At 45.4% G+C, this 13,277-nt stretch overlaps 1 protein-coding gene across 1 annotated transcript; it reads right to left on the bottom strand.

The window, feature by feature from the left end:
- Nucleotides 1-269: 269 nt before the first annotated feature.
- LOC308175067 (tudor domain-containing protein 7B-like) lies at nt 270-12,591 on the bottom strand (the record flags this gene model as incomplete). Its single annotated transcript, XM_080550793.1, has 14 exons — nt 270-487; nt 2,004-2,164; nt 2,858-3,387; nt 4,514-4,651; nt 4,842-4,925; nt 5,011-5,145; nt 5,635-5,834; nt 5,954-6,065; nt 6,883-7,075; nt 7,437-7,801; nt 9,384-9,564; nt 11,085-11,271; nt 11,928-12,069; nt 12,391-12,591. The coding sequence occupies 14 exons, from the start codon at nt 12,589-12,591 to the stop codon at nt 270-272; spliced, it is 2,847 nt and encodes a 948-aa protein (XP_080406919.1).
- Between the last annotated feature and the right edge of the window lie 686 nt (nt 12,592-13,277).

Here is a 13,277-nt window from a genome sequence, read left to right as displayed (position 1 = left end):
CAAAAAGCAAAACACACAGCAAAAGCACAGCAAAAGCGCAGGCATTTAAAGATCTAAAGGATCAGAAAAAAGGAAACAAATAAAGTAACACACTAAAACAATAACACAGCCACAAATTAAATTAACAAAGAGATAAATGGCTTAATGTGCGAAGAACAAAAGCTGGTGCTAAATAACTGAAAATAGGGATTTAAAACAGAACAATACACCCAGCTCTGGAATAAGATTATAAAATGTTTTTAACACACACACACACAGACCAGAGAGTCCTAGGCAGCGGTACTGAGCTCCTGGGGGAACTCAGCCATGATGTGGTGCAGCCAGACGTCCGTGTCTGTTGCCGTGTCCACCACAAAGATGGACACCTTCCTGTCCCAGGGCAGGGCTGCGTCCTGGACCGACTCCATCTGAGCCACCAGGCCCTTCTTCTCCACGTGGCTCCTGAACACGATGGAGGCCGCCTCCGACCACTGCCTCTGCTCGACACCTGGGGAGGAAGAGGCCAATCAGATGAGCCTGATCTGATCACATGACACTGTTACATTTCCTGAAATTAGATTGAGGTGTCCAGACCACTGCCTCAACACTGGTGTTGTTGCATCCCACGAGTCTAAAAGTGCTTCCTGTCTCCTCATCCACACACTGATCTGACAGACCTGGCTGATCCACACACTGATCTGATAGACCTGGCTGACCTGGCTGATCCACACACTGATCTGACAGACCTGGCTGACCTGGCTGATCCACACACTGATCTGACAGACCTGGCTGACCTGGCTGATCCACACACTGATCTGATAGACCTGGCTGACCTGGCTGATCCACACACTGATCTGACAGACCTGGCTGACCTGGCTGATCCACACACTGATCTGACAGACCTGGCTGATCCGCACACTGATCTGATAGACCTGGCTGACCTGGCTGATCCACACACTGATCTGATAGACCTGGCTGACCTGGCTGATCCACACACTGATCTGATAGACCTGGCTGACCTGGCTGATCCACACACTGATCTGATAGACCTGGCTGACCTGGCTGATCCACACACTGATCTGATAGACCTGGCTGACCTGGCTGATCCACACACTGATCTGATAGACCTGGCTGACCTGGCTGATCCACACACTGATCTGATAGACCTGGCTGACCTGGCTGATCCGCACACTGATCTGATAGACCTGGCTGACCTGGCTGATCCGCACACTGATCTGATAGACCTGGCTGACCTGGCTGATCCACACACTGATCTGATAGACCTGGCTGACCTGGCTGATCCACACACTGATCTGATAGACCTGGCTGACCTGGCTGATCCACACACTGATCTGACAGACCTGGCTGACCTGGCTGATCCACACACTGATCTGATAGACCTGGCTGACCTGGCTGATCCACACACTGATCTGATAGACCTGGCTGACCTGGCTGATCCGCACACTGATCTGATAGACCTGGCTGATGAAAGCACATTGCTGTGGGGGATGGGGGGGGGGGGTCTAGTAAGCTCAGTGCAGATAAAGGAGGGGAAAACAGGGGAATGCCAAAGACCGGTCTTATTTATCAACCGGCAATCAATTCATCAATTTACTCTCAGCAGGGACTTCCCACACCTTCTGAAACATCAAATTCAAGCACTTTTCAAGGACTTTCAAGACTTAATTACCTAAAATTCAAGGACCCCAACACGGCATAGTTTGAGACAGATCTAGATGAGAATTTATATAATAGGAACTATACGCTCACAGACAACAATTAAAAAGAGAGGCTTGAATGTGTGAACACTAGATGGTCTGTTGCCTTCTCTACCACAGCACAGCAAAACAATATATTGTGAAATATGTGTTAAGTTAAGCAATGTGACTTATCTGCCATAATTACGTAAAACAGTCAATGTGATCAATCATACGCTCAGCTCATTTCTTGATGATGATGATGATGATGATGATGATGATGATGATGTGATGAATCAGGGCCATCATATCTCAGCGTCCACTCACCAGCCAACTGTGCAGTGATGCCTTGGAAGGGTAGCTGTCTAAACTCCTCAATCAGAGGCTGCAGCTGGGTGCACCTGACTAGCTCTTGTTTTCCGTAATCCAGCTCGTACACAGACACCAGGCCGTTAGGCAGCAGCCCCTTCACCACCACCCGGTGCCAGCTGGGAAAGGTGGGGGAAGGGAGAGCGTCAGAAAATCTCCCAAAATAAACGTCATTGTTTTGTTGCCCATAACTTATCAGAAGGTATAACATAAACCAGGGGGGTATTCCATCAACGTTGCTAAAGGATAATCCAGGCTTATTTTTTCATGAGATGCATCAAAATAAGCCTCCTTCCTTTAGCGACGTTGATGGAATACCCCCCTGGACCTGTTTGTCAGAGACTAAACATATAGTGCAAGGCAACAGTTTCTAAAACCAGCTGATATTTTTGAAGGGTCAAAAATCGAAGACGTCAAATGCCTCTGGGAGTTGAACCGCATGCCCAACTGCAGATGTGGTCATGGCCTCCAGGTCAGGCTGTGTGGAGGACCGAAGCAGGCGAGAGTGGCACTGTGCCATGCTGTAAACTTGCCAGCACCACTATGTTAACGTTTCAAGGCGAATTAAACTATACATTTAGTAATGACGGAGTAACGCTCTTTGATCGCCAACGGCATCGTCGTTAAAAAGGAATGCGAAAGAGCTATGATGTTTCCTGAGTTTATTCAGCGTTTTAGCGTATTAAGGAAAATCCCCAAAACACAATTGATGTAATCTATAAACAAACCATACGGCTTTCTTTGTTGTTGTTGTTGTTTTTCTTATTCCATGCATTAGCCTACAATGAGTCTGGCCTCTGATTTGTACTCACTCTTTCTCCATTTTGGCGGCGTAGATCTCTCCTTTCCTCACATCCTCTACTCTGGTCCCCTCCTCTGTGTTGTTGTAGTAGAGGATCATCTCTCCCAACAGAACCTGCAGCTTATGCAGATCCTGCCAGGCAAGAAACACAAAGTGGCCCGGGTGACAGGCCACAGACACATAGATATCCAGGTTCTGGTCCGTCGGAGGAAGCTCCAGGAGAGGGGGCAGCCGCAGCGACTGTCCCCTGGCCGAAGTGACCCCCCTGGGGGCGACTTCGTCCACCGTCAACCCCTCTGATCCCTGGGCTGGGGTTGGGTGCGGCACAGGGCTGGTCAGGGACAGCTCCACCATCACCATCTTGGTGAGGTCACAGTCACCGCCACCAGAGCTCAGAGGGTTAGGGTTCCTCTGGCTGGGCCACTTCCACAGATCAGAGTGCGCCATCTGGTGGTTGATGCTGGTCTTCACCTCTAATGGAGTGCCATTAGAGGTGAACATGAAGATGTGAACCAGCTTGGCTTCATCCAGCTTGGAGATCTGAAGTGCAACAAGAAGGGAGAAGAAGGGTTGAAAAAACAAAAATCTGATCCAAAATTAGCCCGTCATAAAAAGTATAGATATAGGATATAGCTCCACTATAAGGATTGAAATTAGTTACACCACTGTAACTTTCTTCCTAGCAGAGCAAGAACTTCATCTTAAACGAACTGTGCATCTGAGTACATACACTTTTCAACAATATCTGTGTTTGTCCAAAAATAGATAGATATAGAAAGATAATACATGTGTTTGGCTATCATTCTCCACACTGGTTACACTATTAAGTGTGTGTGTATATATATATATATATGTATGTGTAATATGTCAGGGTTCCCACACCTTCTGAAACATCAAATTCAAGCACCTTTCAAGGACTTTCAAGACTCAATTCCCTCAAATTCAAGGACCCAACACGGCATAGTTTGAGACAGATCTAGATGAGTAATAGGAATTATGCGCTCACAGACAACAATTAAAAAGAGATTGAATGTGTGAACACTAGATGGTCTCTTGCCTTCTCTACCACAGCATAGCAAGACAATATGTGAAATATGTGTAAAGTTAAGCAATACAGAGACTAAGCTAAGTAAAACATTTTTGAATATATATATATTATTTTTTTTAGAGAGAGAGAGAGAGGGGAATTCAAGCACTTTCAATGACCCATGTCTATTCTCAAAAACTTTTAAGACCGTGATTTTTTTCCTCAAATTCACAAACATTCAAGGATTTCAAGGACCCGTGGGAACCCTGTATGTAAAGATACAACTGTGTGAATTACCTTTATGCTACAGTCCGTGGAGTTGTGGACAGTAGCTCTCAGCCAGAGGAGAGCTTTAGGAGGCCAGGCTCTCCCCACTGACATACCCTCCAGACAGCACTTGATCGCCTATAATAATAATAATAATAATATTAACACTGGTCTGGGAACCACTGCATTAGACTTATAGCTTTTCTAGACACTCAAACACGCTTAGACACACATTATAGACACAAGAGCACACTTCTACGATGCCCAACTGAGAAGGTAACCACATTTCTTGGGGAAAAAAGAAGTAGCATTTCAAAATAAGAGTTGAAGTCTGTGGGTGTCGCTTCGGCGTCTGGTGTGTGGCTGTCTCACCTGGTGTGGGATGACCATGAGCTCATGTAAGAAAGGTGTGGGGATCTCCCTTAGCTCGATGACCTCCACAGAGGCAGGGGTTCCCAGGTCAACGAACCGAATATCCAGAACTCTGCCACCACAGTGGAGGTAGGTGATCTGACACAGGAGAATGGGACACAACATAGTTTTTGAGCATGCGTGGCATTCGGTGGAGACACTACATACCTCCATGAACATATCTGGGCAAGAGAACAGTGTTGTATTATCATAGAAATCATTGAAAAATGTCCAATCTTGCTGAATAATTCAATTAATTTTAATTCTGAAAAAGGGACTCTTACAGTACCTCCACTCTGGACCATTTCCCATTGTGGCGGGCGAGGCAGCACATTCCACAAAACGGCTTCGACACCAACGACTCTGACGTGACCTGTCCCACAGCAACGGTCCAACTTCAATATAAGCTACTTACAATAAAACACAAATGGTATGCTAGTGTACCAGTCTTCATCTACCTGGGATATGAAGAAGGCTTCAATCTTCTTCAAAATGTCATTCAGCTTCACCTGCCCTCGTGAGGGCAGCTGGCAGAAGATGGTCTGATCAGTGCATATGTTGGTCACACGCACTTTCATGTACATGCTGTTGACCTACAAGAGAAAACACAAAAGCTCCACATTACACGATTCACCACAATCAGTAATTTGTGAAACCATTTTTGAATGTGTAAATGTATTACCATCGATTCTTAAAGATGTATTGTAGTCCCTATTTTTTGCTTAAAAATGTTAATGTAACATCACAATGCTCAGCAGGTACCCTTGGTTATTCCATTGGCGTTTATGAAAGTAAACCGATGAATGAAAATGCTGTAGGCTTGTAAAAAATATTTGCATTAGCTTGAGATCTTGAAAACCAGAATTTCAAATCTCTCGACTGAGATTCTAGGAGCGAAGGAAGTCCAACCTAGGGTTGGAAATTATTGTTATTTATTCGAATACATTTTTGGAAATTATTGAAATTATTCGGAAAGTTGTCTGCGCCCCCCCTCGGCACTTTTACTTATTAACTGAAGCTCCTTGGTTTACGACCTAACCTGCTGTAGAAAGCAAGTCCCCGGATGATGACATGCTACCAACCTGCAGAGGGCTTGCCATGGACTGATCCTGGAGGGCGAGGAGACAGGCAGCGTTGACATTGACATCAACATCGTGCAACGTGTTGTACAGCACCACCAGTGCCCCGTCCTTCCCCAGAGTCTCCAGCAGGAGGATCTTACCAACCGCCAGGGACTCCAGAGCCGCCAGCACAGCAGGCTCTGTCATAAAGCTCTCCAGGCCTGCAGAGAGAACACCACAGACAGACATCACTCAGGAGAACAGAGCAATAGAAGAGGATGATTGCTTAATCGATACGCTCTGAAGGTCCACGCGTCAGAAACTGAGGTTTGTAAGTTACCTGCTAGGCTGCAGTTGGCAGCTTGGAATGGCAACTGGAAGAAGTCCTTGTGCAGGTGGAGGAGCCTGCTTTTGCTAACGACTTCTGAGAATCCATGGTCCACATAGTACACCTGCAGGGGCAAGATTACGCCTGGTCAGAAATGGGGGCTTGGATTTGCAGTGGACCTTTATTTAAATGTTTTGCAACGTTTATCTCAAGTACATACGTATACATACATACATGATAAGCAGTGCTTACGAAATCATACAACACTGATGACAATTAAAATATTTTCATTTGATTTCCTGGAGGCTTGCTATGGGTCAAATCCTCACTCAAGACTCGGGTGCTTGAAAAGCACCCAGGAGAATGAGTAAACTGTCTATACCTGTTTAAACTGTCAACGCAGCTAAACAAACCAGTGGTCTATGGACAACCACGCTGTCTCAACACTAAAGGGACGGATCTTTTCTTACAATGCGTTTAATATGATATTATTATTATTACTACATGCCATTTAGCTGACGCTTTTATCCAAAGCAACTTACATTGCAGCGAGTGCATACATTTCATTTTCCTGTTTATATTGTCCCAGCGGGAATCGAACCCCAAACCTATGTGTTGTTAGCACCATTCTCTACCAACCGAGCCACAGAGGACCCCACAACAGACGTCTAAATCAAGCCCGAAAAAAAAACTAAACTGTGTGTATAATATGACTGATTTTTTGTGATCAATTTTTTATTTTGATTTTATGTACAAACACACAAAGGACAATGACAAAACAATTACCAAAATACACAACATTTCATACCTGCATACATTCCCCCTACCCACCCTCCCACACCTAATATGACTGATGATGATATTATCATTATAATAATATGACTGTGGTTCTTATGTTCACCCAACTGATGTTGGCATAAATAGGGTATGAAAGACTTTACCTTGACCTGACCGTCACTCGTGACCTCACCGACTTGGGCTCGGATGACCTCCTCTCCACCTTCGAACCTCACGGCAACCAGTTCCCCCACGGCAGGGTTGAGTAAGGGCTTCTGTGCGCCGAGTCGGCTGTAGAGTATCTGCATGGTGTCTTCCATCGCCTCCTGGGCGTCAGAATATTCCTTGCCTATGTACCTGAGGATCATGGTACATACACAAGGTTGGCGCAGTTTTGAAGGAACTCTTCTCTTTGGGGTCACATTTACAAAACCCCCGAATGACGTTTTGCCGCGCAGGAAGAATAACTTCACGGAAACATGCACTCAAAAACCATCTAGATCGACGGCAACAGATATATTATAGAAAGGCAAATGTACAAAAAAAAGTGAACCATCTCTTCAGAATGTTTGGCTACCACTGTGAGAAGCTCAATGACTCTGACCTTCAGAGTCATAAATACTTTATACACATCACCAGTCTCAGTTCACCTGAATGTATTTGCCTGATCCATATTAAATTTTTCGCTCCTCCTCACAATATGAACTTTGGCATCTACCTGATGATGACATCTTTGGTGCTGGCTTCCACCACCAGCACAGAGGAGTACTGCTCCTTGGGCTTAACCAGCGGGGGCACCAGGGGGCTGGCCGACGGGGGGTTGGTGGCACGGGGGACCTGCTGGGCTCTGCTCTTGTCCTCCGTGGGGAGGGCGTAGAGAATGGCCTTCTTCTTGTTGTCAAGAAAGGGGTACTCCACGGTGCACGCGTCCAGCAGCAGCGACAGGTTGTCTAGTTCGGGGAAAGGAGTCTTGAAGGTTTCCTGGAAGAGCTTGGGGAGGGTGTGGGCCCACAGGCCATGGATGTACTTGGACAGGAGCTCTTTGAGTTTGAGGCAAATGTCCGGTGGGACTGTTGCAGCCGTCTGGGAGGGGGGGGTAGGAGGGGTTTGTGACGTTGTGCCGACAGTGGCTGATTTCGCTGGAGGGGTGATGCTGGGGGCTTTGGACAGAAGGGGGAAAACCAGTCGGTCGTCTCGTTTAGTGCTGCTGGCCCATTCAATCTGGAACACAATTTTATTTTATTTTTTATTTAACCAGGCAGGCATTGTAGGCATTTACATTGGCGGCCTGGCAAAAGACAAAAGCCTCTTAGGGGGAGGGGGGGCTGAAAAGAAATCAGGTTACATGTTAAAACAAAAGAGCACACACAACAGACAGTGGCACACATCCAAGCATTTCCAGCACAGTTAAAAGATAGAAAAATACAGACATCTCCAACACCTCCTCCACTTACATACAGTCACAGCATCAGTTATAAGTTAGGGGAAGCGGTGTCATTCTACTCATAACTCACACCAACTGCACATTTCTCATACAACTCAAATCATGATCTGAAAACTCACATGAGTGGCAACTTCTTCACAGGTGGAGTGTGTCTTAACACAGACTGTTCTATTCAAAACTAGTTTTGATTTAACTGCTGGGTCCTTTATATGATCTACTGTACTGTACTGTACTTACTTTAAGCATAGAGGTAAGGAGAGGAAACGTGGGCCAAAGTGTCACCTTAGTTAGTGATTGTCTACAGCAGAGACACAAGATCTCATTAACACAACCTAACTGTGATTTATGATTTATGATTTACTGTAATGACATTTCTATATCTGGGTGAACAATGGAGTTCTAACTGGTATCTGGGTATCTACCAGCCTCAAATACTCATACTTGGCATCACAGCTCGAACCGCACCTCCGACCTCTACTTCAGCAGCGTGTGTGCATGGCGGAACTGCTGCGGCTCTCATGCTTGCGGCTTCCGTACTGGCAGTGCAGCTTTAACAGCAGAGCTGCTACTACCAGCCCTATCTTTGTCGATTGAGGCATTGCATTGCATGCAGAAAATAATGGTGAGAATCAAAATCTCTAGATGGCGTGTCGCGGCAGCCAGCGTGAGACGTGCACCTTGCGCGCTGTATGGCTGCTCTAACCCGTTAACATGGGCGCTGAAATGAAAAGCACACGCACTGCTGAGGTAGAGGTCGGCAGAGAAATGTTTCAATACTACAAAGCGATACTAGTGTCCACCAAATGCACTTTGGCCTGCAAGAAAGTGTGTTTGAAACATAACTTTCACTCCTCTAAGCAACACTGAACCTGGGAGGCCCAAAACCACCTACATTTTAGGCATTTAGCAGACGCCTTATTCCAAAAGCGACTTACAATCAATACATTTGACTAAGCAAGTGAATCATCAATCCACCAGTTGATGGAAGAGTAATCTAGCTCAGGCCAGGGGCCTTTGGCAGTCTCAGTTCACCTGGCGCAGAACTGTGACACAACTGTGCAAACACAAGAGCTGGAACAGATTAACCTGTCATAGGGAAAGGAGCAGGATGCTGCCAAGGACCGAATGCAACAGAGAGAGCTCATTGAAGCCTTATGTCCCAAAGGGGATGAAGAGGAGTAAGGAAGTAATCAATATTGTAATTGTTGCAGTCATACTCACTGAGCAAATGTGCGTCCAGTTCTCCATGTCTGTGATGGCCTGGCCGTGTAGTTCCTGGCAGAACATTTCCCGGTACACAGTGGGCAGTTTGGACTGCCAGAGACCACAAGAATACTTGGTCAGGACCTCTATGAGGCGACTCTGAACCAATTCTTGGTCGTACTCGTAGATGTTCTTTGGCCTTGGGGAGGGAGCTGGAAAACAGCAGCAAAAACGTTTTACTAGTCTAGTAATAGTTTACTCCACGTTGTGTGGGAAGAGACTAGATTAGTGATTACCTCACCCATAACTGTGGGTAGTCTACATTAGTGATTGACTTAAAGTGGGGAGAAAGAAATGATTAATCTAAAAAGTGTTGGGACAGGCCTATATAAAGGGGTGCGTGGACAATGGGGTCGCACTCACCAGCAGGTTTATCCTGATGGTCACCTGATGGCCCGGAAGGTAGCGGCAACCTCTTGTCTGGACTAAAGACAGAGAGATTGTGTCACCATCAATATGAAGTGTGCCACCATCAACATGAGCAACTTGCTTTGTATCATCAAATAGACTAAATGTTTTGTGAACTACAGTAGGTATCTAATTTGAAACCTATTTCTGACACAGAAGATTACAAAAACAAATGTGTGTGTGAGTGTGTGCGTTTGCATCCATACACACTGACTAAAATTCACATTTATATGTTTGCAATACTGCGATAATATTGTGTATGTATGATGAAATTGTCCCCAATAACATGTTCATTAACCCTTAAATTACCACCCAGTTTTTCTGTGTATGACAATTAAGCAGTGAATTAGGACTTTCCAAAGAGACCTCGAATAAATTATTTCTGGAAAGAAAAAATGTCAACACTCCTATCAATAGTTATGCAATGTTGCCTATATGCATGCCTCTATAGCTATTTTAATGCAAAAAACCCAGTAGAAATTAGAATTTTTACGTAGGAGACTCTTTTGGTGGAGCAGAATATCTGTTTACAGACTTGTGACTTCATTTTTCAGCAAAAACTTCAGACAGTGCATCTACAAGCGGTCATCAGAAGGTGCTAAGTGTTTATTGGGGTTAATTGGAGCTCCAAATGGCAACTGCACCAAGGCGATCGAGCACTGCTATTGACTATCCTCCACAAGCACATCCCATGCATATGGACTACCTAAGATTAAGCTCACAGTCACTTATTGTAAATAATGTTATTTGTCAATTATGTTCTGTACTATTGTCATTTTTCTTCTTATCTTGAATTATGCCTATTGCCTTATTGTCTTGTGCTGCAATCACAAGTCATGAACCGAAGCCTAAGAATGTTACCCTCTTACACTTGTGTAATGTGCCAGGTTTATGTCACAATAAACTTGAAACTGTTTGAAATAAAGCTTGTTTGAAATAAAGCAGCCTGGTCACTCATGATGTCACAGTAGGTACTTAATGCTCACATCAGTCTGGAGTACCATGTCTGAACGGAATAGGGTGGGCAGGTTACTTAAGCAACGATGACTGAGAGAAAGTGGGGAATATTAACCTTTTTCTCCTCTCTCCGCTGCTCTCCTCTCGGCTCTCACACACACAGACACATCTTTGCTGCTTCCAATTTTAGTGACAAAAGCCTCACATCCTAATAAAATGTGAATACTGAATCCAGAATCTGGGAGCCTGTGTGTGTGTGTGTGTGTGTCTGTGTGTGTCCTTGAGTCCCCTCACCTCTCACACTGCACAGGTGGTTTCTTCATCTGAATGATGGGTCCTCTGTGCTGGGCATCAGGGTTGAACCCAAGACCTCCGTAGCCTCTATTAATGTGCGGGCGTCTCCCCATAGATGTCTGGGTCATGAGCCTGCCAGACAGCCCACAGTGCGTTGGTTGACGCAACGACGATGTCCGGGGCTTTTCTGGAAGACAAGTGGGAAGGAGGAGAGACAACAGCCTTCAGGGTTTGAGAAGCTTCATACTACCCCCCCCCCCCCCCCCCCCCCGTCAGGTTTTGTTCACACACCAAAATATTGTACAGAGAGCAAGCGAGCGAGAGGGAGAGAGGGCTTTTTAAGGAGTTGTATTCTTAGCTTCCTGTAGAAAGCCGATGTTCTCAGAGGAATACTGGCTGAACTAGGCCAGCCCGTCTCGTTTTCTAGTTCACTGTCTGACCTGCAAGAGCCCAGTTACTAAGTTCTGTTCCAACCATCCATGCCCATAGTTCAGCAGTAGCAAAATGTCTGCCAGAAACATATTGTTAACTATTGTCCTCAAATGAGGCATTTCTCCATCTCTCATTGGACGGCGGTGACAACAATAGGGGAGGCTGTGGCGCAGGAGGTAGAGCTGCCGTCTAATGATCACAAGGTTGGCAGATCGGCGGTTTGAGCCCCAGCTGGCCACATGTCGAAGTGTCCTTGAGCAAGACATTGAACCCCAAATTGCTCCCAATGAGCGGGCCGGCGCCTTACATGGTAGCTTGCCGCCATTGGTGTGTGAATGAGAGGCCATTGTAAAGCGCTTTGGAATAAGACGCTATATATGTCAGTCCATTTTTATTTATTTTTTTACCTACCGTTAAACAGGAATGAGGAGGGTTTAACCCTGATCGGGCAGTTCACAATCTGTGACCGGCCGGGCCTCTTGGAGGTCCTCTGTCGGGCTACCAGTTGAGCAATGTGTGAAGTCTCTTCCAGGACGCCCGCAAAACACATGAGCTAGAACAAGTTACGGTAGTATGAAGATCACAAAAGGCATGAAAAAAAAAAAACACACCGTAAAACTATTATTGCATGTCAGTATTGCATGAGATGATTTTACAGAGGCCAAAGATTTAATCAAGTTACCAATAATAATACAATTCTGCGTTAAGTGACTGAGTAGAAAACTTATGAGCAGCGGCTATGGAACTTCTGAACTATCTGTGAATAGGATTATATCTTTATACGTGTAGTAGCCTATATGTTGTACACAACATCCAAAGGTCAATATAAATGTAATGTACAGATGAAGTGGTCGTGGCTAGCTACTGTACCCACCCTTCCATTGCGATGCTCCACCCGCACCACCGTGGGGATGCTCCTGAGGTAGGCCTCCATGGAGGGGTAGCCCAGCCGGTTGAGGGGGATGAACTCTCCCGTCAGAGACCTGTAGTCCTTCTGCAGGCGTGCGATGGACACCCCATCTTTATCCGACTGGAGGACAGCCCGGATCAACTTCATCACATCAGTATCAGCCATCCTGCTGAACAACAACAACAACAACAAAACATCATGTTGGAATCATAACACATTGTTCTTTACCTTCACCATTGACTATTTCGTTACATAAACGTGATCTCAAGTAAAGGCCTCAAGTCAACGTTGGCGACTCCAGTCTCCAGATCGCCATAGGACATAGCCAGGGCTGTCCAACTTCGCCATACCTGTACTCGTCTGGGACCAAGATTTCTATTTTGTCCTAGACTCAAAGCCTGTAGCTAGCTACGGTTATTAGCCCACAGTTGATAACTTGCTCAAAAGATCAATGTTGTTCCACATGCTTGATAGCTAGCTAACTTCACAGCTGAGGATACTCAATGACAGAGCCTAGCTAGCTTGCTCTTTTAGCCTAATATTTCGATCCAGGATTATACTTTTTTCGGTTAATATAACGCAAACTACTTTGGTTAAATGTATATCGAGTGATGAACAATAATTTATCATACAAGTAAAACGTGGATCACCTGACACCAAGACTTGGCTAATTGGCAATCAATGGTGGAAGCCACTGTTTGGAAAAATGCTTCTCAATCACGACGAGGCGTCGTCCATTTCAGAGTCTAGTACTAAAAATGGATAAATAGTCGTCTACTTTAGGTGATTACCTGACTCCAAGACTGCTGGCACTGTTTGGAAAAGGAGTTTTCTTCTAATCAAAATGACTC

This window comes from Nansenia antarctica (assembly GCF_963989245.1).
Source record: "Nansenia antarctica genome assembly, contig: SCAFFOLD_205, whole genome shotgun sequence".
In the NCBI taxonomy this organism is placed as follows: Eukaryota; Metazoa; Chordata; class Actinopteri; order Argentiniformes; family Microstomatidae; genus Nansenia; species Nansenia antarctica.
This window is presented reverse-complemented; position numbering and strand designations above follow the sequence as displayed.